This window comes from Orcinus orca, chromosome 4, assembly GCF_937001465.1.
Source record: "Orcinus orca chromosome 4, mOrcOrc1.1, whole genome shotgun sequence".
NCBI classification, from domain to species: Eukaryota; Metazoa; Chordata; class Mammalia; order Artiodactyla; family Delphinidae; genus Orcinus; species Orcinus orca.
The window spans coordinates 127655881-127679311 of record NC_064562.1 but is presented as its reverse complement, the minus strand read 5'-3'; the positions used below and the strand labels follow the sequence as shown (position 1 = coordinate 127679311).

General features: G+C 37.9%; 1 protein-coding gene across 50 annotated transcripts in view; it reads right to left on the bottom strand.

Annotated features, from left to right (window-relative positions):
• Positions 1 to 23431, bottom strand: part of ANK2 (ankyrin 2) — a 683094-nt gene that overhangs the window by 248415 nt on the left and 411248 nt on the right. For 5 of the 50 annotated variants that reach the window (XM_049708924.1, XM_049708927.1, XM_049708925.1 and 2 more), the window contains exon 1: positions 20601 to 21123. The exons of 19 other annotated variants lie outside the window; for them this stretch is intronic. In XM_049708924.1, the coding sequence (XP_049564881.1) occupies positions 20601 to 20729 (129 nt within the window). In that variant the 5' untranslated portion in view covers positions 20730 to 21123. Of the gene's footprint in view, positions 1 to 20600; positions 21131 to 23431 lie in introns of those variants that run through there. 26 more of the 50 variants (XM_049708942.1, XM_049708940.1, XM_049708944.1 and 23 more) reach the window with 14 other exon arrangements.

Sequence of the window (23431 nt, the reverse complement as noted above, 5' to 3'; positions counted from 1 at the left end):
TACCATAAAATTCATATTGTTAATTCAATTCTTCTAAAATTGTGTCAGTGTGCTCTTATGTCCTCCAAGGTATAATGTTATTGGCCACATGTTGTTAAGGAATGAATACTGGACAGAGCACTGTCAGCTGCCATTTTGAAATTTGTTCTCATCTGTATAATAATGAGCTACAGTAAATAGACTCTTATGCTAATATTTGTATGTGTTTAATCTTTAGAGTTATAAGTCTATAAATCATGCTATGAGGTCAGAAGATGATTTATCTTCTCTGCAGAAGACAAGGAAGAAGGGAAGGAGGAATGGAAGCAAAGAAGGAACATAAGTATGATAAGAACACAGATCTGTTTCTAAACCTTAAGAGTTTTTTTTTTTAAGAGGAGTTATTTTTAAAATCTTTTTAATAGAAATGTTTCTCCTTTTTACTAGATCTTTAAAGCTAGTATTTAAACATGCTCAGGGCTTTCCCGGGTCAATAAACATCTCTCCTCTGAGCTACTGTTCTCCCCAAACCTGCTCCTGACCCTGTCTTCTTCCACTCACCGACCAGCACCCCTATTCACACCTTGCTGCTCAAGTTGGAAATGTTCATGGTTGTGACATTCCCTTTTCCATACACCCAACCTTGAAGAGTCTACTTTTGTCCATCCTTTTGCCACTATGTTAGGTCAGGAATTCATCATTTCCTGGCTGATTTACTGTAACCATTTCCTAAATAGTTTCTTACTTCTAGCCTTGCTTGATTCCAATCCATTCTCCACACCATAGCCAGAGTGATTTTTCCAAAGCTTAAACCTATTCCGGGCACTTCTTACCATCTTCACCATAAAAGAGAGAATCTTTAATGTGGTCTACAGAGCCCTGTGGTATCTGATCCCCTCCTCCCCTCATCTTAGCCTTTTCTCTTGTGATTTCTTCTGGACTTTTATAAACAACTAATATTCCACCTGGATCACCTCCCTCCCTCCCTCTATATTTACAAGACTTCTCTTGGAAGCCCTGCCTGGCCAGCAGGATTAAGAGCCTATTGTGAACATAGAGCCATCACAGCGATTGCTACACTGAACTGCAATCATCTTTTTCTCCTTTTACTCTCTCCTTCACTAGAATATGAGCCTCTCTCCTTCACTAGAATATGAGCTCATTATATTTTATTTTTCTGTTTTGTCTTTAGTGCTTCTGATAATGCCTCTAATATAGCAGACACTCACAACTGATTACTGAATATGTAAAAAATAAAAATCTTCCTTAACATATTTAAAATAAGATTGGTTTTTACAAACATTTATTTCATCATCCCATAAATATCTATTCAGCACTATATGCCAGGCCGAAACATATCATTTAAATAAAAAGAGGCAAATGTGTAATATGTCTGATGTACACACAGAAATGCTTCAACAAGTCTCTGAGAATGGCAATCCACAGCAATCTATTCAATTACCAGTAAATGCTCCTTGGTTTTGTTCACATTACTATCCTGTCAGCTCTCATATGATTATTTTTTCAGATGTTTGATTTTGTCGTGAAATGGTCTAGGCACTGAACCTATTGGTAATCATCTGAATATGAGGAGGATTGAAAAGGACAAAAATACAAATGCCCACAAAAGTAGCCACAAACCAGAAGATGGTTTAATGTAAGAGTAAGACAATTGATCACACGATGGATATTTCATCCATGCCTAAAACCTATGGAGAATAATCACTGTTAATGCCAGAGAAATGCAATGAATACTCTTACAATGAATGTCTACACACACACACACACACACACACACACACACTATGCTGTGGCTTGGCCACCATGGGCCTCTAATGTGTTATGTGTGGTGGACCTCCCTCCACTGTTTTCTTTATTTCTTCACACATACCCTTACTTCTAATATGTCTTACCTTCAGTGCAAACACTAACCTCTTGTAGACAACAACAAACAATACTATCACAAATTCATAAATGCAAAAACACCTCACGGTGATCAGCCTACCATAGGACTCATAGAAAAGATGTACATTTTCTACTTTTGTTCATGAAAAACAACCAATTCAAGTGCTCAGGCGGAACTCTCCAATCTTTGCCACTATTAGACATCAGTCATCCAGATATATGGTAACTGCGGTAAATGTGCATCTTGAAGAAAGGAGCACCACAAAAATTCAACTCTTGCCTTCTTTTTTTACGTCACGTCTAATGTTTGAAATTAGAATTTACAATTTCTAAATCCCTATGGCAATAACATTTATTTCTGACTTCATATTTGATAACTCATAGGACTAATCAGATTTTGTCAAATTTTAATAAACACATAGGTAATGTTCTATTTGGCTGACTAAAAAGCATGTTATGATAACTTAATTTTTTTAACATCTTTATTGGAGTATAATTACTTTACAATGGTGTGTTAGTTTCTGCTTTATAACAAAGTGAATCAGTTATACATATACATATATACCCATATATCTTCCCTCTTGCGTCTCCCTCCCTCCCACCTTCCCTATCCCATCCCTCTAGGTGGTCACAAAGCACTGAGCTGATCTCCCTGTGCTATGCAGCTGCTTCCCACCAGCTAGCTATTTTACGTTTGGTAGTGTATATATGTCCATGCCACTCTCTCACTTTTTCCCAGCTTACCCTTTCCCCTCCCCGTATCCTCAACTCCATTCTCTAGTAGGTCTGAGTCTTTATTTTCGTCTTGCCCCTAGGTTCTTCATGACCACTTTTTTGTTTGTTTTTTAGATTCCATATATATGTGTTAGCATACGGTATTTGTTTTTCTCTTTCTGACTTACTTCACTCTGTATGACAGACTCTAGGTCCATCCATCTCACTACAAATAACTCAATTTCGTTTCTTTTTATGGCTGAGTAATATTCCATTGTATATATGTGCCACATCTTCTTTATCCATTCTTCTGTCGATGGACACTTAGGTTGCTTCCATGTCCTAGCTATTGTAAATAGAGCTGCAATGAACATTGTGGTACATGACTCTTTTTGAATTATGGTTTTCTCAGGGTATATGCCCAGTAGTGGGATTGCTGGGTCGTATGGTAGTTCTATTTTTAGTTTTTTAAGGAATCTCCATACTGTTCTCCACAGTGGCTGTATCAATATACATTCCCATGAACAGTGCAAGAGGGTTCCCTTTTCTCCACACCCTCTCCAGCATTTATTGTTTGTAGATTTTTTGATGATGGCCATTCTGACCGGTGTGAGATGATATCTCATTGTAGTTTTGATATGCATTTCTCTAATGATTAATGATGATAACTTAATTTTTATCCTAAATTCTTCCTAAAAATGAATCACCAATAAGCGTGAATGTGGCTTCCATTATCCACTGACCTTTTTAAATGTCAGTTTTGCTAAAATATGTTCTTTCTATTTTAATAACATTCGATTTTAGCCACGTTGGGGATCAAATGTTAAAACCATATCTTATAACTTTCCTTCTCTTTGCTCTGGAACCCAGAATAGTTCAGTTTATTATTAGCCCACACTAAAATAAGGGAAGATCGACCTCTCTATATTATAAAGATAATATAGAGATCCTGGACCTCACTGTTAAGCAAAGCAGAAATGGCATTCAAAGACCTTTACGTGCCGCCCACCTTTTTGTGTTTGGAGTCAACAATACCCCAGTGGTCTTCCTTTTCCAGTTTGTTTTGTATTTATGTCCTTGGGTTCTCTCTGTGGTCCAGTGAAACAACTAATTTTCAAGAAATTTTAGAACTACTTCCATCTGCAATTTGATAAGCTGACTTCAAATTAACTGACCACTTGATATTTTGGATCTATGAGACCTACATCATCTGTCCTCCACTCTTACAACAGATTCCTGTTGAAGACATCTAGGACTTAGACATCTGCTTTGAAGCTATTTTGATTGTTGGAGATGCGAGTCGTACTTGAGCACTTGATAATTTTAACCATTCTGTCCTTCTTCCTATAATCTTATTATTGAAGACCTTCATGTAGTGTAGACCACATTATGACTCTTAAGAAGCCCCTCTATCCTGTTTGCTTTGTTCCTGGAAGTGTTAGAAATATTTTTGTATATCTTAGTGACATGTATTCTACATCTCAGCTACTTTTCTCTCTAGCATTATAAGTAGGAGAAGTACAGATACAAGTTATCCAGAGCTTTCTCTTTCTTCCTTCTTAAACCTCACTTTTCCCACTTGACAAAAGGGGTTTATAATCATTTCTACCTCGTGGTGTTGCTGAGGGATGAAATAAGTTTCTTCGTCTTAAATGCTTAGCATAGTGCCTGGCTCATAGCATTGTTCAGGAAATGTTAGCTACGATTATTTTTCCTCAGCTTTACTCTTCCTTGTTTGAATTGTACTTGTATCTATTTATCTGTTCTCCAATTTAATTTAAAAGTACTCCAAAATTAGATATTGTGTCATAGTACATACCAGCATGGTTTAAAGGAAAAGCATGAGCTTTGGAATTGGATATCTGGGATCTATTTGCTGTGAGATTTTGCAGCAAATGAATTAATCTTTCTAAATCTCATTTTCTGTACCTAAAAAATGAGGCTGAATATATCTACCTCATTGTGATAATCAAATAATATAGTGAATAATCGTTAAAAAAAAAAAAAGTACAGAACCTATATGGTCTTATTTCCCTCTGCATCCCATCTGCTGCCACCATTTAGCCTTAATTTCAGAATAAATAGGTCAGACTTCCTCAGGCTTCCACCTAGGGGTAGCTCACAATGAAGTCATCTTCAGGAAAAGTTCCTATTTCTCCCCTGTCTCACCAACCATTTAGAAGCAAGTCCTTGTACCTCCACCTGTATCTAGGGACAACCAATAATGATGTCACCCCAAAGTATAAATTCATTTTCCTCTACATGTTGTCACCGAAGAGGAGTAACCCTTCCTTCTAAATTTAGTCTGTGTGACCAAAGCTATAGTACCTCTCTCTGGTTGGAGAGCTGCTGTGAAGAAGATTGTGGGTGGTACAACTTCCAAGGTACATTCATGACATTTTTCTTTCCCAATATCAAAGCTTTATCCCATAATCAATACCAATGAGTGGTATCATGCTGGCCAAGAAGAGATGTTTGCTTGATTCCCAAGCTGCTGAAATTCCCCATTTCTATATTCCCCCTGCCCAATAAAACCCCAATGTTGACTGTTTTCTACATTGTGGATGAGGTAATTATGTGATAACATGCCTGGCATACCTGGCTGGGCCAAGTCTCTGCAACTATTTGGGTCTAATGTCAGATCCCAAACGCATCCATCCATCTCCTGAGCTATGTCTATCTGAGACAGCGCCATCAGGCCTCAGGCTACAGTTGCAAGGTATACAAAGTAGTGCTGTGAAATGATTCTATACTTTAAATTTTGATACTTTTTAAGTTACAAAATTTGTTTTCAATTTCACATACTTATGATAAAGATCATTTCTTTTGTTGATTCTTATTAAAATGATCATTCCCTTAAGTACACTTGAAGTACATACTACAGTAAAACTGCAATGCTGTAACTTCAATATATTGAAAACTCAGGGGGAGAAAAAATAGAGAGAGAGACATTATTAAAACACATATAAAAATGGAAATAGGGCTTCCCTAGTGGCGCAGTGGTTGAGAATCCGCCTGCTAATGCAGGGGACACGGGGAGCCCTGGTCTGGGAAGATCCCACATGCCGCGGAGCAACTAGGCCTGTGAGCCACAACTACTGAGCCTGCGCATCTGGAGCCTGTGCTCCGCAACGAGAGAGGCCGCGATAGTGAGAGGCCCACGCATCGCGATGAAGAGTGGCCCCCACTGGCCACAACTAGAGAAAGCCCTCGCACAGAAACGAAGACCCAACACAGCCAAAAATAAATAAATTAATAAATTAATTTTTTAAAAAAGTAACAAATGTTCAAGTACAATTGGTGTCTTTAAAAAAAAAGGAAATAAAATTTTGAGAAATACAGATGTATAGACTATAGATACGTATGTACATACATATACATACACATAATACCTTAAGAACAGAATTCCAAGGATAGGTTTTCTCAAAGAAGAACCTACTTCAAAGTGAGCTAATTAAAAAAAAAAAACCCTCTAATCAAGTTGCATTAGTATTTATGATCTGATAGTTGTGACATCTCAGAATAGTACCCTATTTTTTCTTTTTTATGGTAGAGACACTTTCCTAGTCAACTTTACTACTCTGGTGGGTCAAATTCTTGACCTATCTACCCCAAGGAATTAAATGATCATTGAACTCAAAGAGGAAAGGGGGAAAAAAAGCCTTTGAACCCTTAAGGCTTTTGTCTATACATTTCATTCTTATATCTTGCCCAGATGTGTTTTTATCCCTGAATCTTTCATGAAAAATGCATGTGGTTTCACACAGAGAAAAACTGCTTCTTCAGGATATGTAGAATCACAAAGAGTCCCATTTAACTCTACCACGCTTTCGTGTGCAGGAATGTTAGAAGGTTTATACTCAGTTACAATATACTGCTTGTTGCAACAGAAGTGTGCCTTTAGTGTCCTGTTCTGCACGTTGGTCTCCACTTGAGTCTATAGAATATGCTGACATGCCAGCCTTTAAAGTCTAAATGAGCTTCACACTTCCTTGCTTTACTTTTGCATTTCAATGATGTGCATACTTTGCAGCAGCTTTCCAACTGGAGAGACCTATACGTGTCAGGAGAGGTAATCCCTCAAAAGTTTTATAAATCACTAGAACTCTGATATGTCTCCCAAGGAATGAAACCTAGATTTCAGTAATGCAACCTATACCTAAATAAGCTATATGCCCAGGTCACTGGCATGCAGACACCTCATTGAGGGAGCCTGGGTGGGATTCATCAAAATAGAGCAGGAAGAGAACAAGGAAATTTACTGAGTTTGGCCATGCTTTAGGGCAGCTAAATGTGCTAAACGTGAGTGTGAACAAGGATCAAGGTTAACAGGAGAAACAGGGCAAACAGGAGTTATGAGAGAGTGTTGCCAGCCTAGTGTAGTAGACTTCATGTACCACAGAGGAAAAGTTCCAGGTCCTACAAAGACAAGGGAATTTGTATTGAAAACAGTAAAATTAATAGTTTACAAATTTACAAATTTATAGTTTGAAACGTTAGTGTGACTTTAAGATGCCAATACAGTGCATTAACATTTAAGTATACAAATACAAGGGAAGATAGAAAATATTTCTCCAGAAAATTTTTTCTCTCATCCTTCATAACATCTTTAATTTCCTTGTTAGTATACACAATTGAGAATAGCTGTTCACAAAATGTTAAAACCTCTGGTTCTGTTTCATTCTGTGACAACGCTTATGCTACAATCTACAAGTTGCCCAAATAAACTTCTTTCTAGGTTTGACTCAGAAGACTAGCCTATGACAAATTTGAGTTTATGACACAAAAAGAGTAATTAGATTGTTTAGAACCGGTAGGGTATCTACTGTGACTTAGGCAATGGTAGCATGATATAGGAAGAAAATCAGTAGCCATTACGGGCACAGCAAGTTGGTCATATACCATGACATCCAGGTATTAGGCTGTTCCATGCAGGACACTGTTCTCATCATATGCATTAAAACTTCAAAGTACGTAGGCTTAGAGAAAGAACTTTGTCTTCCTAGATAAACACATTTAGTTATCACTCTATCATACAGTCATTTACGCAGAGAGAATGCATGTAACGTTAACAGAAATACTTGTGTGGGCTCTGATCCAGGGTCAAGTGCTCTCTGCAGGAGGTTGTTTAAAATACATGCTCAACTTACAGTATCATCATACATTTGATTACAGCTAAGAATTTAGTGTCAAGAGTGAAACAACTATACGCACCTAAATATTTTACCAAGCTAGATTGAGGTAGGCAAATGAATTGCTATAGGCAAAGGAAAACAAAAGGAAAAATTTTACTGACTTTGGCCATGCGGTAGCAAAGTTAATTAAAAGGAGAAACGGAGTGCACTTTTGGGAGGGACCAGGGAGTGAATCATTAGTTGTGAGATTATCATCTGATACATGGAGAGCAGCTGCCTGCTCATGAAAATTATCAGAGAATCAAGTATGGTAAATCAAAGAGAAAGTCAATTCTCATGGTCAAAGTGGACAAAGGACAACTCTGTCATGTATTATCACCGCTGAAACAGGTTCCTGCAGATTCACGGTGTGTCTTAGTTACAAAAAGAGGCAGAGAAGTAGGACAATTATCTCAGTAATCAAACTATGTAAAATTATAATTTTGCACACCAATGGGAAGATGAAAAGTGCTCAACAAATGTTAGTTGCCAGTGTAATTTTATCACCAGCAAATAAATACACCCCACCAATTACCAAAACAAGGATCTTTTAAATTACCGTTTTGCTCAAAAAGGATTCAGGAATAAAATGAAAACAATAAGAAAAGAATTGCATCGATGCCAACATCATCTATGTCAAGAGTGCAATATTCAGTATAATGCAGACATATGATTCATAAAGACCCACTTCAGATAATTGAAAACTAGCACTGTCATGAATAAAATACCATTCTGATAATTTGGTTATATCACTTGATATACTGTATATAAGTTCTTTGCATGTGCCTTTTAAAAAATATTAATTTATGTAAAAACCTTCAGAAATACATGTAAAACAAAAACCCCAAACAATTCTGTTTTGCCTTTATAATTCCATTATATCTTTAAAATAAATCATTAAAAATATCATCACACAATCTCTTTATCTGAATGTGTTTGGGAGTTCAAAAGTTATTCTAAACTATACAAGATAATTGTGTCTCCTAAGTTTTTCCCTCTTTGAAGACTTAGGCACAATCAGTTAATTATTACCAAATTCTGTAGCTAAAAACAATTCACTGATAGAACTTTTAATAGTTTGAACTATCTAACAAGCTAGATTGCTGTTCACCTTTGTATTAATCATAATTTATATGATTTCTTCCAGATTTGTTAATTGGAATTCTACTGTAAGAAAAATACTCCCCTTTTCCTTATTTATTCATTTATCCAATTATTTATTTCTATTAGTATGGACTCACAGATATTTATTTTATTCTATAAATTAATATCCATTACTTTTGTTATTTATTTTGTTGCTGAAATTTCTCTATAGCAGGTCATTGGGACTTCTTCAGGTTGACATGCCCCATCATTTTTTGAGCACTTTCTTACTTGAATCAGCCATTTCCCCAAGGAATTATGGTTCCTTGTATTGGAAAATGATATTTAGAAAAGGTCTGGGCTACATATGCCCATTGCTACTGAGACATCATTGCGAGATATATGTATTTACACATACACACAACATAGCTCTCTATATTTCTCTTTATATCTATATGTATGTACAGATAGTAAAAATAATGAGTTTATATCAATACTTTCATGAACATTTTGTTTTGTTTTGTTTTTGTTTTTTGCGGTACGCGGACCTCTCACTGTTGTGGCCTCTGCCGTTGCGGAGCACAGGCTCCGGACACGCAGGCTCAGCGGCCATGGCTCACGGGCCCAGCCGCTCCGCGGCATGTGGGATCTTCCCGGACCAGGGCACGAACCCGTGTCCCCTGCATCGGCAGGCGGACTCTCAACCACTGTGCCACCAGGGAAGCCCAAAAATACCATCATTTTTAATATCATTCAAATGTATGACCTTAAGGTCATTTTTATTCACCTCTTTTGTTCCCTATTCTTAGTTGAGTGCTAATATCCATCCTGTTTCCCTCTCCACCGATTTTCCTGTGCAACTCTTCTAATCCAAGCCCGATTCACATTCTTGGATGACTTTACAGTCTCCTGGGTGACCTCACTAGCTCCACTTCCTCCCCATAAGCTTACATCATCACAGAAACTTCCATAGTTTCTTATTTTTTGCTTCACTGAGCTCAGTTACCTCTTCCTTGTTTTAAAGGCTCTCCTGTGCAGTCAGCTTTATTTCCAACTATCCACCAACTCCTATCCAGCCCTACTCTCTGGTCATGCCATGCTAGGTTGTTCATCAGCTTCTATGTCTGTCCTCTGAGACAGCCTCTCCACCTAAGCCAACCTTAATTATCCTGTTAATGCCCAACTTGAAGTCCACAACCTCTATAAACATAAAAGGCTATTACACCAATCTAGCACTGTCCTCTAATTTTTCCCCCATTGACATCAATCTTAAATACCTATCTAGAAGAGAAGTTCTTTGACAGAAAATATTTCTTTTACTCAACCAAAAATCTTTACCACTCAACTTAAAAGTTAGCTCAGGGCTTCCCTGGTGGCGCAGTGGTTGAGAGTCCGCCTGACGATGTAGGGGACGCAGGTTAGTGCCCCAGTTCGGGAAGATTCCACATGCCGCGGAGCGGTTGGTCCCGTGAGCCATGGCCCCTGAGCCTGCGCGTCCGGAGCCTGTGCCCCGCAACGGGAGAGGCCACAACAGTGAGAGGCCCACGTACCGCAAAAAAAAAAAAAAAAAAAAAGTTAGCTCATAGTAGTTATTCATTTAATAATTATTTTATCCAAGAACTGCAATATCCTGAATTATGTTACATCTGAACTCATATTGGAAATAGGATGATTAATGGGAAATGAATTGTGATTTTTTTAATCTAACACACAAAAAAAGAGGAATTAACAAGTACAATCTAAAAGCTTCTAGGTGACTCTAAGCGAAAAATGTAAAACTCTCTAGCATAATTATCTGAGTTTCTTGATTAATTGAGTTTTATAGAATTTTAAAGATCATTGGAGTGACTAAATTGTTTTGTAAGCTCTTATACAACTTACTATAGAATACATAACCCAGAAGGCTCATGTGTGGAGGCTAATTACAGTGATTAAAGAGACATGCATCTCAGTTATCAAGCTGCCTTTGATGACAAAAAAATTTCTCATATTAGCTTACTACAAATTCTTCTTCCATCTTTCCAGTGCTGTTTTCTAGTATAAAAGTCAAAAGTTCTGAAATATTGCCTCTTGTGTTAAATGGCTGAGTATGAGTGTTGTGTTTTATGTTATATACAAAATCCTTTATATGATTCAATATAGTGTAGTCATAGGGCTGGCATCTGCTACTGGGTCCTTTGTCATCCGCTTCCTCCCCATTAATGACAACTTGTGCTTTCACAGATGGCTTTTTTCTCCCCCACCCATGCCCAGTCTTTGATTCCTGTCCCTCAGAGCCCACATTGCAGCCCCATGTTTTGTAGGTGACTGCCCTGAACAAAAGCTCCTCGTTTCCTAAGTGACCTCTTCCTCAAAGGAGTTACTGTTTCCAGGTAACCTGTGCTACTTACACTTTATTGGTTTCAGTCATGTTAGAATGTGACATACTTTAATTAAGCATCTGGCCCAGTTTGAGGCAGGAGCCATAAATAAGAAGGAAATCTGCACTTCTACCCCAGAAGAACGCAGGAGGTGTCTTATTTTCCCTGAGCTATACAGCTAAATGGTTTGTAAATTGCTGAGGTTGCTTTAAGTGCTTACCATGGGCTCTTGTTAGCCATAGCGCCCTGTGGTTCAAAGGCAGTTACCATTACTACCATTGGACCTTTGTGAAATGATTAACAACACTGTGATGATATTTGTCTGCGGGTTTATAAGTCATGGCAGTACCAGTATACACAGGCTTAATAGAAAATAAGGGAACCACAATAAACTTCTTCCTGTGAAATGACTCAAATCAGTACCTAAAATACAGAACAAAAACAACTGCAAGCTTCATAAGATTACTTCATTTTCTATATCTACTGCCTTAACAACTTCCAGAAAATTTCAAGTACCACAACAGGAACAATTTCCCTCCATTATTTCTTCTGCCAGATAAGAGCTTACAAATACAAGACCTATTAAAGAAAACTTGCATCATATATACAAAAATAGACAATTTCCATTCCACCTTAATGGCCCAAATAAATTTTATTCTTGTTATTTGTGAAAGTACCTATCACCCCAGGTGGTCTGAGAGCTTCTTGGATACAGGAACTCTGTCTGAGACATAGTGTCAGCTCAAAAAAATTCCTATTAGATGAAGAAAAACTTGGAAATTCCATTGAACTATCTCAATCACTTACAAAAATAGAAAGAAGCAAAGACAATTTAAAATGGTGCAGAATCATACAAGTACAGAAAGACTTCTAACAGATTTTAGGTCCTCATCATTTTACAGGTGAAAAAACTAAGGTCAGGTCAATAATTTACCCAATGTCACAGTTAGTAGACAGAGTTACACACAGGTGTCCTGAATTTGTTTTTATGGAGCTTTAGAAGTATCTGGTAATTTTGTGTAAATATCACTTATTAAATTAGTACACAGCTTTCTGGTATGTGGCCTGTTCTTTATAACCTTAGATCCCATATCCACTTCTAATCATGCTGAATGTCTTGAAAGTGTTGGCAGCTAAACTTAGTTTCAAATACAAAAGTAATATTTGATCCCTGTATATTAATACAAAATGAAAGTAGATTCTTAGAGTTCATGTTTGTGATGCTAATATAATTTATGTTTTAAAATTTAATCTAGAGATTAAATAGCTCCCCTGAAAAATAGACATTTGGTAAAACCAACATTACTCACATACAGATACATAGCGGTCAATGTCAGTTTTGATTTCAACCTCTTTTTACAAACTGTAAACAAATGAGTTAAAATTGGTAATTAACAAGTCTCTATGCAAAATATAGAGAGAGCCAAGAAATATATATTAATGTGAAATTACTAATGTGAAATAACACTATCACTCCTAACCAAATAAAAACTAGATTATGTGTTTATAATAATTGTTGTACCCTGATATTTCTCCTCCTTAATACCTCATAGTTTTCTATTAAGGTGTTCCTCATGACATGAGCAGTGCAGTAATGATATACATACAACAAAGGGACGTCTCTAGAAAAACGCTAAGTTGGATTACAATGAAAGTTTAATAGGAAAAAGAAGTTTTTCTTTTCTTCTGGCAAGCTACGAATGAAGTGATGGAAAATGGAAGGAGTAATTCCAACTATACATGCTAAAAAGTCCATTCCAGACTTCTGTACAACCTAAGGGGGAATCCCTTTCTGGCTGCCCTGGCAGCTGCGGTGAGCCAGGAGGAGAGTGAGAGAGCAGTTGGTAAAATATTCATGCAAGAAACCAAAAACAAACAAACAAAAACACCTGGCATTGTAGAGATCCTGTTGAGTTAGAAATATTAAAAGGAAATATCTGGAGCTTCCCTGGTGGCGCAGTGGTTGGGAGTCCGCCTGCCGATGCAGGGGACACGGGTTCGTGCCCCAGCCCGGGAAGATCCCACGTGCCGCGGGGCGGCTGGGCCCATGAGCCATGGCCGCTGAGCCTGCATGTCCGGAGCCTGTGCTCCACAACGGGAGAGGCCACAACAGTGAGAAGCCCGCGTACCGCAAAAAAAAAAGGAAATATCTGAAGAATTGGGAGAGAGAATTTATCTATGAGTTGCTCATTCCTTCTTCCTTCCCCACGTTCATGGATTTTATATAATTTTGAAGATATGAAAAATCTAGCCAAGTTGAGTACAAAGAACAAAAAGTAGTTACTGACTTGTGTTTAGGAGTTCCAGAAGTGCTGACATCTCTAAAGGTTTGAGGTCTCCAAAGGCTGCTACATTACCAATTAAATTCCCAGGACATTTACTTGAGTTCATTCAAAACAGCACAATCTTTTTAAGACATAACTTTTAAATCACACTTCAGTGGTTTTCTTTCAAAAATTTAGCTTGGATAACACCTCGATTCTCTATGAGCTTAGTTATGTATGTGTGTATACACAGAAACATACAAGCCTCATTCTTGAAGATCATACCATCAGGGCAGAGATAGTCATACTGCATGCAGATCATGAAGCCTTACAACTTACCTATTAAACACTCTTTCCTCTTTTCCTGGCTCAAAATTAACTGGTTATTATATAGACCAATTAGTCTCATTAAACATTCAAAAAGTTGCCAGGGTGTCTCCTATATACACATGGAAAATTTTTCTCAATGTCAATTTAGAGTAATCCTGATTATTAGGAGCAGATCTGTTATTGATTCAAATCAAAGATGGAATAGAGGGGGCTTCCCTGGTGGCGCAGTGGTTGAGAGTCCGCCTGCCAATGCAGGGGACACAGGTTCGTGCCCTGGTCCGGGAAGATCCCACATGCCGCAGAGCAGCTAGGCCTGTGAGCCATGGCCGCTGAGCCTGCGCGTCCGGAGCCTGTGCTCCACAACGGGAGAGGCCACAACAGTGAGAGGCCGCGTACCGGCAAAAAAAAAAAAAAAAAAAAAAAAAAAGATGGAATAGAGGGCTTCCCTGGTGATGCAGTGGTTGAGAGTCCACCTGCCGATGCAGGGGACACGAGTTCGTGCCCCGGTCCGGGAAGATCCCACATGCCGCGGAGCGGCTGGGCCCGTGAGCGATGGCTGCTGAGCCTGCGCGTCCGGAGCCTGTGCTCCGCAATGGGAGAGGCCACAACAGTGAGAGGCCCGCGTACCACCCCCACCCCACCACAAAAAAAAAGATGGAATAGAGTAAGAGTCGGTGGGGGGATGAAAATATTTATTGCTGTGGTTTCCAGTTCTGGTTGGAATCACCAGGGGAGCTTTAAACATATATAGATTATGGTCTTCTTTCCCTTTCAGTCTACCCCAGGATCGTGATTTATTATGAATGGAATGGAGCCAGATGACTCTAATGGGATTTTCCACAATATACATTTAAAAATGACAAGTCACCTTTGAAGTAAAAGGGTCACACTCAAATAGCTGATGATTCCACTAGCAATTTCCACAGAACTCCAAAATTTTGGAAGTGACTTCTTTGTACTATTCTCCATTTTAATATACCGTGTCTCTGTCTCTGATACTAAAAGTAATCATTCTTTGTGAAGAAGAAATTATTTCAAGAAATACAAATGAAAAAGGGCGACATAATGGAAAAATAAAAGCACATACCAAAAAATCATTAAATATGGCACAAGCAGAATTCTTAACTTCCTTGTATTTTCACCGACTCCTATAATACTTCTACAAAATATTTTCAGTATTCTTTATGATGTAAAAATGTGCTGTAAATATCATTACTTTTACCCAAATGATGAATAAAGTAACTAATAAAATTAAAATTTGATAACAAGGGTCACCAATGAAAACTGTTTTCATAAAGAATAAAACATTTATATGAATTCAGATGAACACAACTAAAAAGGGGGTGGGGAATTACACTGAGTTTGTTTAAAGAGTTTAGATTCCAAAAATAAACTCACGCACAGTAGGTTTTTTTACTTTAAGATTTTGTCTTTTAACAGTCTTCCTAAAAACTTATCTCAAGCCATATACTTGGGACTATTTTTGCCACAGTCCCACAAAATTTGACAGCTGTAATCCTAAGCTAGTAGTTAGTCACCCACTCAAATGGTTGAAAGAGGTTCTTTATAATTAAAAAACCAATAAAAACTCAGACTTAGGGTGCTGGCCAAGAGTGCCATTAATAGTGCAAGTCACTTATATAAAGATAATTATTCTAGTCCAGAAAGGGTTTCTGGATTGAACTAAGAAAAGGGGATAGAAGGAGGATTAAAGAAGAAGAAAATAGGTTTTTAAAAAAATCATGCTTCTGCGAGTTCCCTGGTGGTCTACTGGTTAGGGTTCAGCGCTTTCACTGCCGTGGCCGGGTTCAATCCCTGGAGTTGAGATCCCTCAAGCCACGCGGCATGGCCAAAATTTAAAAAAAAAAAATCATGATTCTATGGAAGCCTCCACATGTAAACAGATATGCCTGAACATATTTATTTAGACTGAAGTGAACATTAAGTCCTGAAAAGAGATTAAGCTCAAGACCTCACCAATCTACCTTATGTTACTGTGGTTTCTAGACATACTGATGTATTGGTGAAAGGGTCATAGGAAATTATATAAAGACAATTTGATGTAAATGCTAAAATATGTTATTGGAATTTTCCACGTTTGAAGGGTTCTAGAATGTAATACATTATACAGGACCACATTATTGTGTTGTGATTTGTACTTTTAGTCACATCGCATTTGGTTTGGTGTCCAGAAATCTTTGCATACGTGGTTCTTGACTAAGTTTTGCTGGTCTCAGAGCTGGGCTTCCCTTTGGAATCAGGTTGGGTGCCCGAGCAAAAGACTCAAGGACAGGAGAGATATCTGGCCTGTCCGCTCTTCTCCCTACACAACTAGTTTCACTCAAAGACCACCGGGGAGGCAGGTTCAGCTGGCCATTATATTTTATGTTTATTTACAACTCATAAGTCAAAAGTTGCAGAATACATTCCTCTCCACACTTGCAAATAAGCATTCTTTCATTTTAACAAAGTATACTAACAGAGTAACTTTTAAAATTCTTCATCTCTTCATGTTCCCTTACAACTGAGTAATAAGTCCATTATATATACTCAGTTAAGTATTCTCATTGTCATCAACTTAATAACAAAGTGGACAAGGAGAATATGGTTGGGGCAGTCCCCCAAAGGTTATCCTAGAAATAAGAAGTCTTGTTCCTTCCAAGATTTTAATTATATACATGTAAAAAAGCAAATAACTGATCAGAACCCTCTTCTATGAAATTCAATGAAAAGGATGTGGAAAAAAGTTTGCTTTTATTTTCTATTTAATCCTATGCAAAAGCACCTTTCAGTGTCAGTTTAATAAATGTAAATATGCAAATACATTTTGAAGCCTTGGTAAAACTGTAACAAAGAATGATCATATATAATCATCTATCATTGATGGCAACTGCTATATTTAAGAAGCAAATGTGGACTCCTAATAGCTGATTTTCCAAGAAATCTCATGAAATGTTTTGGTGCAATCACGACAGAAGCACAACCTTAAATTTATATAATTTCCTCTCAAATATGTTATTTAACTTATTCTCACAGTAAATTTCAGTTATAGGAAGGTATTTTGGAGGTTAAAAAACCAAGGCATTGGCAGATTAAGTGATTTACTTATGCTCTAGATTCAGTGTAGGTACAAGACCAAGCAAGCATATTACGTTTTTTTCCCCAATGAACTTTGGAGCCTGGGGATCAAATCCCAACTCTGCTATACACCAGCTGGGTATGATTAAGCAAGTTCCATAATGCTGAGCCTCAGTTTCCTCATTTGTGAAATGGAGAGAATACCTACTATACAGGACTGCCATCGGCATTAAATAGTACAGCGTGTGTGCCAGACACAGGGCCACATTGGTACTCAGTAAATATTATTATCATAGTTTTTACAGGAAATGTAAACTCTGCCATTTTAATAGTATAAATTAAAATAACAGGAATACCAAGAACTAGTCATACAAATTGCCTTTTATGCCATACGATTTCAGTGAGTGTTGCGGACATTATGATGGACTAGAGAATGGTTTGTCCATGCCGAGAAATGGAGAACATATCTATTATTTGAAAATAACCGGTAATCATAAGTTTAAATGAGGAAGAGAATTTAAACACATGCTTTACATTCAAGAATGAAATTGTTTTGTTTACTGATTCTCTGAAAATTATTTATTTTTCCAAATTAAAAAAAGTACAGTTGGGAAATAGTATATGATTGTAGAAAGAATATTATACTCAAAATCTCATTCTAGAACAAAGTCTTACAAGTCTGTGAGAAATCATTCCTTTTGGAATCCTTCTCAAGTCTAAAATTCTCAGCGTTTAGAATAGACACTAGACATCTGGACATACAAAGAAATGACTGAAGTTAATATAAGCTAATAATGAGCCCTATCTCTGTAAAAAGCTGGAATATCAATGTACTCTTTTGAACAAATAAATGGTAAATGAGTTTGCTTCAACTAATCTTAATCTTGGTCCATTAGCTTGAAGCTTAGTTTTATTCTAGGTCTACCACAGTATGACACATATACAATATGTGTTTGGTACATACTATATTTAAATATTAGCTCTCCAGACTGTAGCCCAAAGAAGCCTGAATATTTTATTCTAAGATAAATTCTGCTTGTAATGAGGTTGAAACTAGGTCCCTTAGTATACAAATCCGGCCATTTACTAAAACCATAGCACTGAGAAGTTGGTAGAGGGCTTACAGCCAAGCATGCAATGTGTTTTAACTTTACAAATAATTAAAATTTATTTCAAATGTTTTACGGAGTACAAAATAATAATGCAAAGATTCTTTTAATTAGCAGTGAGTTTACAAAAGAATATTAAAATGAAATCCAAATATAAGGCTGCTTAATTGATTTGTTTTAATACTCAATAATTTTACTTCAGTAAAAATCTTTTCAAAATCAGTTTATTTATTTTTTTCAAGCTCCATGGTTGGCTTTTATTGCCACTAGGGCAGGTCTCATCTGAATTTTCGAATAAACAGTTTCATCTGCAATGCACTTTACAAATGGACATGCAAACGATAAACTCAATCATCTCTACAACTGATGTATTCCCTTATGGTTATAAAATGGCATCAGCAAATAAAGTATAATGATTTTTAGATTACTTTCTGGAGATGGTGTTACAGAGTGCTACTAATAGGCAACCATCCTTTTTCCATTTCTTTATGAATTACCATTATATATACCTTAAGGAATAATTATGAGGTAAAGTTTTCTTCTTTTAAACCAAATTTTAGAACTGGCTCAATTGCTTATGTGTGCATGGGGCCAGGGGAGGGGGAGATATAAATGTATCTAGAAAACAAATCTGACACAGCTAAAAAACCCAGCCACTCTTTCAGCAAGCATTTGTTCTGCTATGTAAATACCTATGTAATGCCACATGCAGCTGAAGTAGAAAAGGGAAGGTGACCAATAGATGTGTGTATATATATATATATATATATATATATATATAAAAGAGGAACAAAAACAAATAGTAGCTATGCCATCATTCCCCCAGTTTCTCTGGTTCTAGCTTAATGATATTACCTAAATACGAAGATCAGATGATCCTGTCATATGATCACAGTATCAACCAATGATCTCTCTCCTGCCGTGCTGGATTCAAGCTAAAGCAATGCAGCATCCAAGCAACTGAGATTCTCAACAACTATTGGCACTTTTCCATCTTCATGATGTGGTTTTTCAACTTTAATAAAGTATAGAAAAAGAAGAAGCTTGAACTAGATACAGAAACAAACCAGAGTGAGACCAAGAGATTTGCCAGGTGTATGCGTGGTACTCTAGGTGAGCAAAGTTACTAGGTCACACTGTGTACTGAACAAGCGCTCCCCGGCAAAAAATAATAGACTGTGTTTTGGAGAACAAAAGATAAAAAAGATACAATCACAGGAAACTGCTTTATGCCATAAAGTTCCATTTAGACGATTAGAAACAGAACTGCAGTAGCTGTCAAGAAGGGTGCCAACTCCCTCAAAAATGGCCAAAAATACTTTTGATATTATGAGAAAGAATTAATGCATCCTTGAAACAAGGCCTTTTAAAGGTCAGACAGGCAGCATTAAAGTTTTCCCCAGAAGGGAAATGATAATATACTGCAAATTTTATTTATTCGTGTTGCCCAATGACAGTCATTTGATCTAACTACTGATGAAATAAGTAGTAAAACTGAAATGTAAGGAATCCCTATGCAGTAAGATCTCAACTTAATGCGGGTCCTCAAGTGTCCTTCCAAAAGTAAGGCAAAGCTAATATCCCCCAAATGGAAAGGTAAACACATCTATTACTGAAGAAAAAAAAGACATTGAACACATGGATTACTAAGGCTATGGATCCCCAGTGCATCCCTAATCCCAGAGCTATGTTTAACAGCTTGTGTACAAACCACAATTTTTATGCTCTGCTAATGTAATATGCCATTTATCGTCTTCTGAAATTATTCAGTGACCTACTTTGTTAATTACAGCATTTACAGAGATCTTCTCCCCTTATAGAAACAGAGCACTAGCTAAATGAGTATAGCAGTTCCATCAAGTTGTAAGGTTGTTTCTATTTTAAAGAAAAACAATATTTTAAAAGACAACGATTCTACACTTTATCGTAAAGGGAATCAACATTTTGTCCCATTGGTTAACCTTGGTCTTTTCATTTAGTTGCTATAGTCAGAAAAGAAAATCATAAGATTAATAATGAAAACCAGAAAGTGAATTAATTAAAATCTTAAAAATCCTGATACACGGCTCACTGCACCAAGATTCTTAGCGCAGTTTTACATAGAACAGTGTCAACCTTCAGAAGGGGGAAAAAAAGAGTAAATAAAACCTGTGGTTTATTCTTAACCAGAGATCTACATCAAATACATGGAGTCAGTAAGAAGGCACAGGCTTAAAGATCTTGTAGTAGAGGTGAGGAACAAGAAGAAAATACTTTAACCCTCCAACCATAAACCAATCCCTTCCTTCTTCTAAGACAAGTGTTCAGAGTCACTTGGAGAAATAAAAACACCTGGCTTTGAGACTGAATAAAGATATTGAGAAAAGCAGAAAAATGAAGTGGAGACATTTTCTTGCTTTACTTGGTTAAAGCCAAGGAAATGTGCCCTGCTCAGGCATCTCCTCCCAATGCAGCAAATTTAGGCACGAGCAATAGGCTGCAAACTGAGCTTGGAAATGGTGCAGGGGAATGATGGAGGGAAAGGAGAAGGAAGTTGCTGGTTCTCAGGCTCATGGTTCTACACAGAGCCACAGAGGCAAAGGGTTAAAGGGATGCTCCTCATACCTTTCTTTTCCGTTCCATACGTTCCCTGGGGATTTTCCGTTGTTTTTTTCTCTCTCTCTCAAGGATTTTTTCCTTTTCATCCAGTTCAGCCTCTCGAACTTTTTTAACAGAAGCAGCAGCGTGAGCCATTTTTGCAGAGGGAAGCAGCAGAAGCAGTTGCCGCGGCTCAGTTTCCACTCCCCAGCAAACCAGGTGATTTTAGAGCTAGATGGGGATGTGATTTTCCCCGCTAGGGCAATGGCTGGCAGCCAGAACACTCACAAAATAATCCACTCCACCCCCGAGCTAGGTCGTAATCTTGCTCCAGCCTCTGCAGCACCATAATTCACCACAACGTACCAAGGTCCCAGGCCAAGCCCCCCAGGAGCACACACCTGCACACACGCGGGCATAGGTGTGTGCCCACACTCGGAAATGGTCCCACGGGAAGGCGGAGCACTAGACTTCGAGCTCTTCAGCCGTTGGGTAGCCGCAAGTGCAGACAAGCATCCTACTAGTTGAAAAAGCCTTCCTTAGGCACACATCACCAATAGGAACGGTCTTTGGGGACTCCTCCAGACAGTCTGTCTTCCGACTGGAGCCAGGAAGAGGCCACCTCCGTGGAACTGCTAGGGGGTGGGTAGTTTATTGCCGCTTCCAACCACACCTCTATGCAGGGTGAGAAAAAAATGGTGCAGTCGCACTAAATGACTCGCTTCTGCTGCTGCCGCTGCTGCCGTTGCTACTGCTGCTCTGCTGTAGCACATGACACGAATCCCTGCTTTTAAATCTCTCAGCCCTTCCCTTCTCCAAGGTTCATTTAAGAAAGAAGAATCAACGCTGCCGTTTGGGGAGAAGACGAGCACAGTTGGAGTTACTTGCCACTGCCAGCGAAGCACTGGGGTGTGCACGTCTGAGAAGGGCTGGGAGAAGCCCAGTCTTCGGTGTGTCAATTACAGACCTACGTGAGGCTGCCTCAGGGAGCTGCATTAAGCAGGGAATCGAAAGGAGCTGTCAGTGAGCACGCAGCATAATCTGGGCTCAGCCAGGTTATCCTGGGAGAAAGAGGGCGCCCTCAAAAGAGGGAGAGGAGGACAGAGGCAGAGAAAGGGAGAGAGGGAAGCAGGCAACACCTGAATCACTCTCCATCATTCTAAGAGGCACACAGGTGCTCATTATTCATTACCAAAAACTTTGGTTAAATACCAAATTAACATTAAATAACATGAGGAAGTAACGCAGAATTAGTATTTCTGGATGTTCCTGTATGTGTACCCAATAAAGAGACACAGTGAAAGAAGAGAAAGGATACAACCTGTTAATTCAAGAAGATGAAATTCTCTATAGTATTCCAATTGCATACACTACCAATTTTTCAGAATTTTACCACGATTTTATCAAGGGCCAATAGGATGTCACTCATTTCTTAATTATTCATCCCTAGACTCTGGAGACAGAGTCATAACACTGTGTTGTACACAGTGGATTATGGACACCACCACCCTTACATACAATCACACAGTTGTCTAATTTTAGAAGAAAAGTTTTGATAAGTACCTTAACTGTTGACATTTAAACACTATAATTCGATTCTATATATATCCTATTATAAAGAAAAAAGTAAAATAATATTAAAAGTGTCCTTTTAGAAAATGACATATTTTTGTATCCTAACTCTATGACATATCTACCTAGATAAATGGAAAATGTAAAATTTCATTTCAGTACTATTTCTAGGAGGGAAAATACTAATTTTCTATACTGTGGGTGGTCACTACATGTTTTAGCCTATTACAACAAAATTTATAATTTTTCTTTTTTACCTAAATTAAGTTGAAAGCTGTAGGATTACTAAAATATCCCACAAGCAAGCAGAATGCACTCCATGGCATAGAGAACCCAGCACTTAATTGGATTCAAAAGTCAGTCAAAGGAGAGAATAATCGGCAGGGCATGAGCCAGCACTGTATTGGCGCCATGATGGTTCACGGGCCAGTTAACTTCCAGGCAGCATGACTAGTTTCTTATATATGGGGAGCATAATCTTCTCTGACTTGAGCAGCTGAGAATTCATCTTCTGAAAAAAAAAATCAGCTTCTTATTAACTCCCTCCTCTGGAAAATATTTACAAAGAAACACACATAGACATTTAAGTTCCTTAACCAGGTGAGCCATCACCTGCCACTTTATATAATTCAAACATTTTCTCCTCTGAGGTACTTTGAAATAAATAGCTGTGATGGTGTCAAAGCAGCCATTAGGAGTGAAAGTGGTTCAGTGAAAGCATCAAGACTGGAGCACAGGGTGATCTTAGTGCCATCTGGCATTCTCTTTTCTTTTAAATATTTTTTTTAAATGTTTACAACCAACAAGTCTTACTTGATTTGTGACTATCCTTTTAACTTAATAACATGAGTCCCAACAAACTGTAGCGGACCCTCCTACAGTAGATTCCCTTTAGTGAGGTTGACTCTTCTGGGCTTCGTCTAGGATAATGTCCTTCCCACGGCCCCTTTAGAACCTGCTTATACTATATCACAATATTTTCTCCCCGCTATAGATTTCCCAAAAGGAAAGTGAAAAACTACAAGCAGTAGCTGAGAAGAGAGTGGGGAGTTCCTGTTGTCAAAAACATTAGTTTATTTCATTAGCCTTTAATGAACTCAGTAGACCTACTTGTAAAATTGGACAGCATCAATTCAATTATGTGATTTTCTAATGCCAGGAGAATTACACATTTTTAAAACTTCAATCTAATAACTTTAAAAAAAGAATTTAAGCATGGTTAACAAAGTCTTAGTCCCCTAGATTCCCTCCATTTTTCTACAAAAAGTATGTGAGCTCTGGGGCTT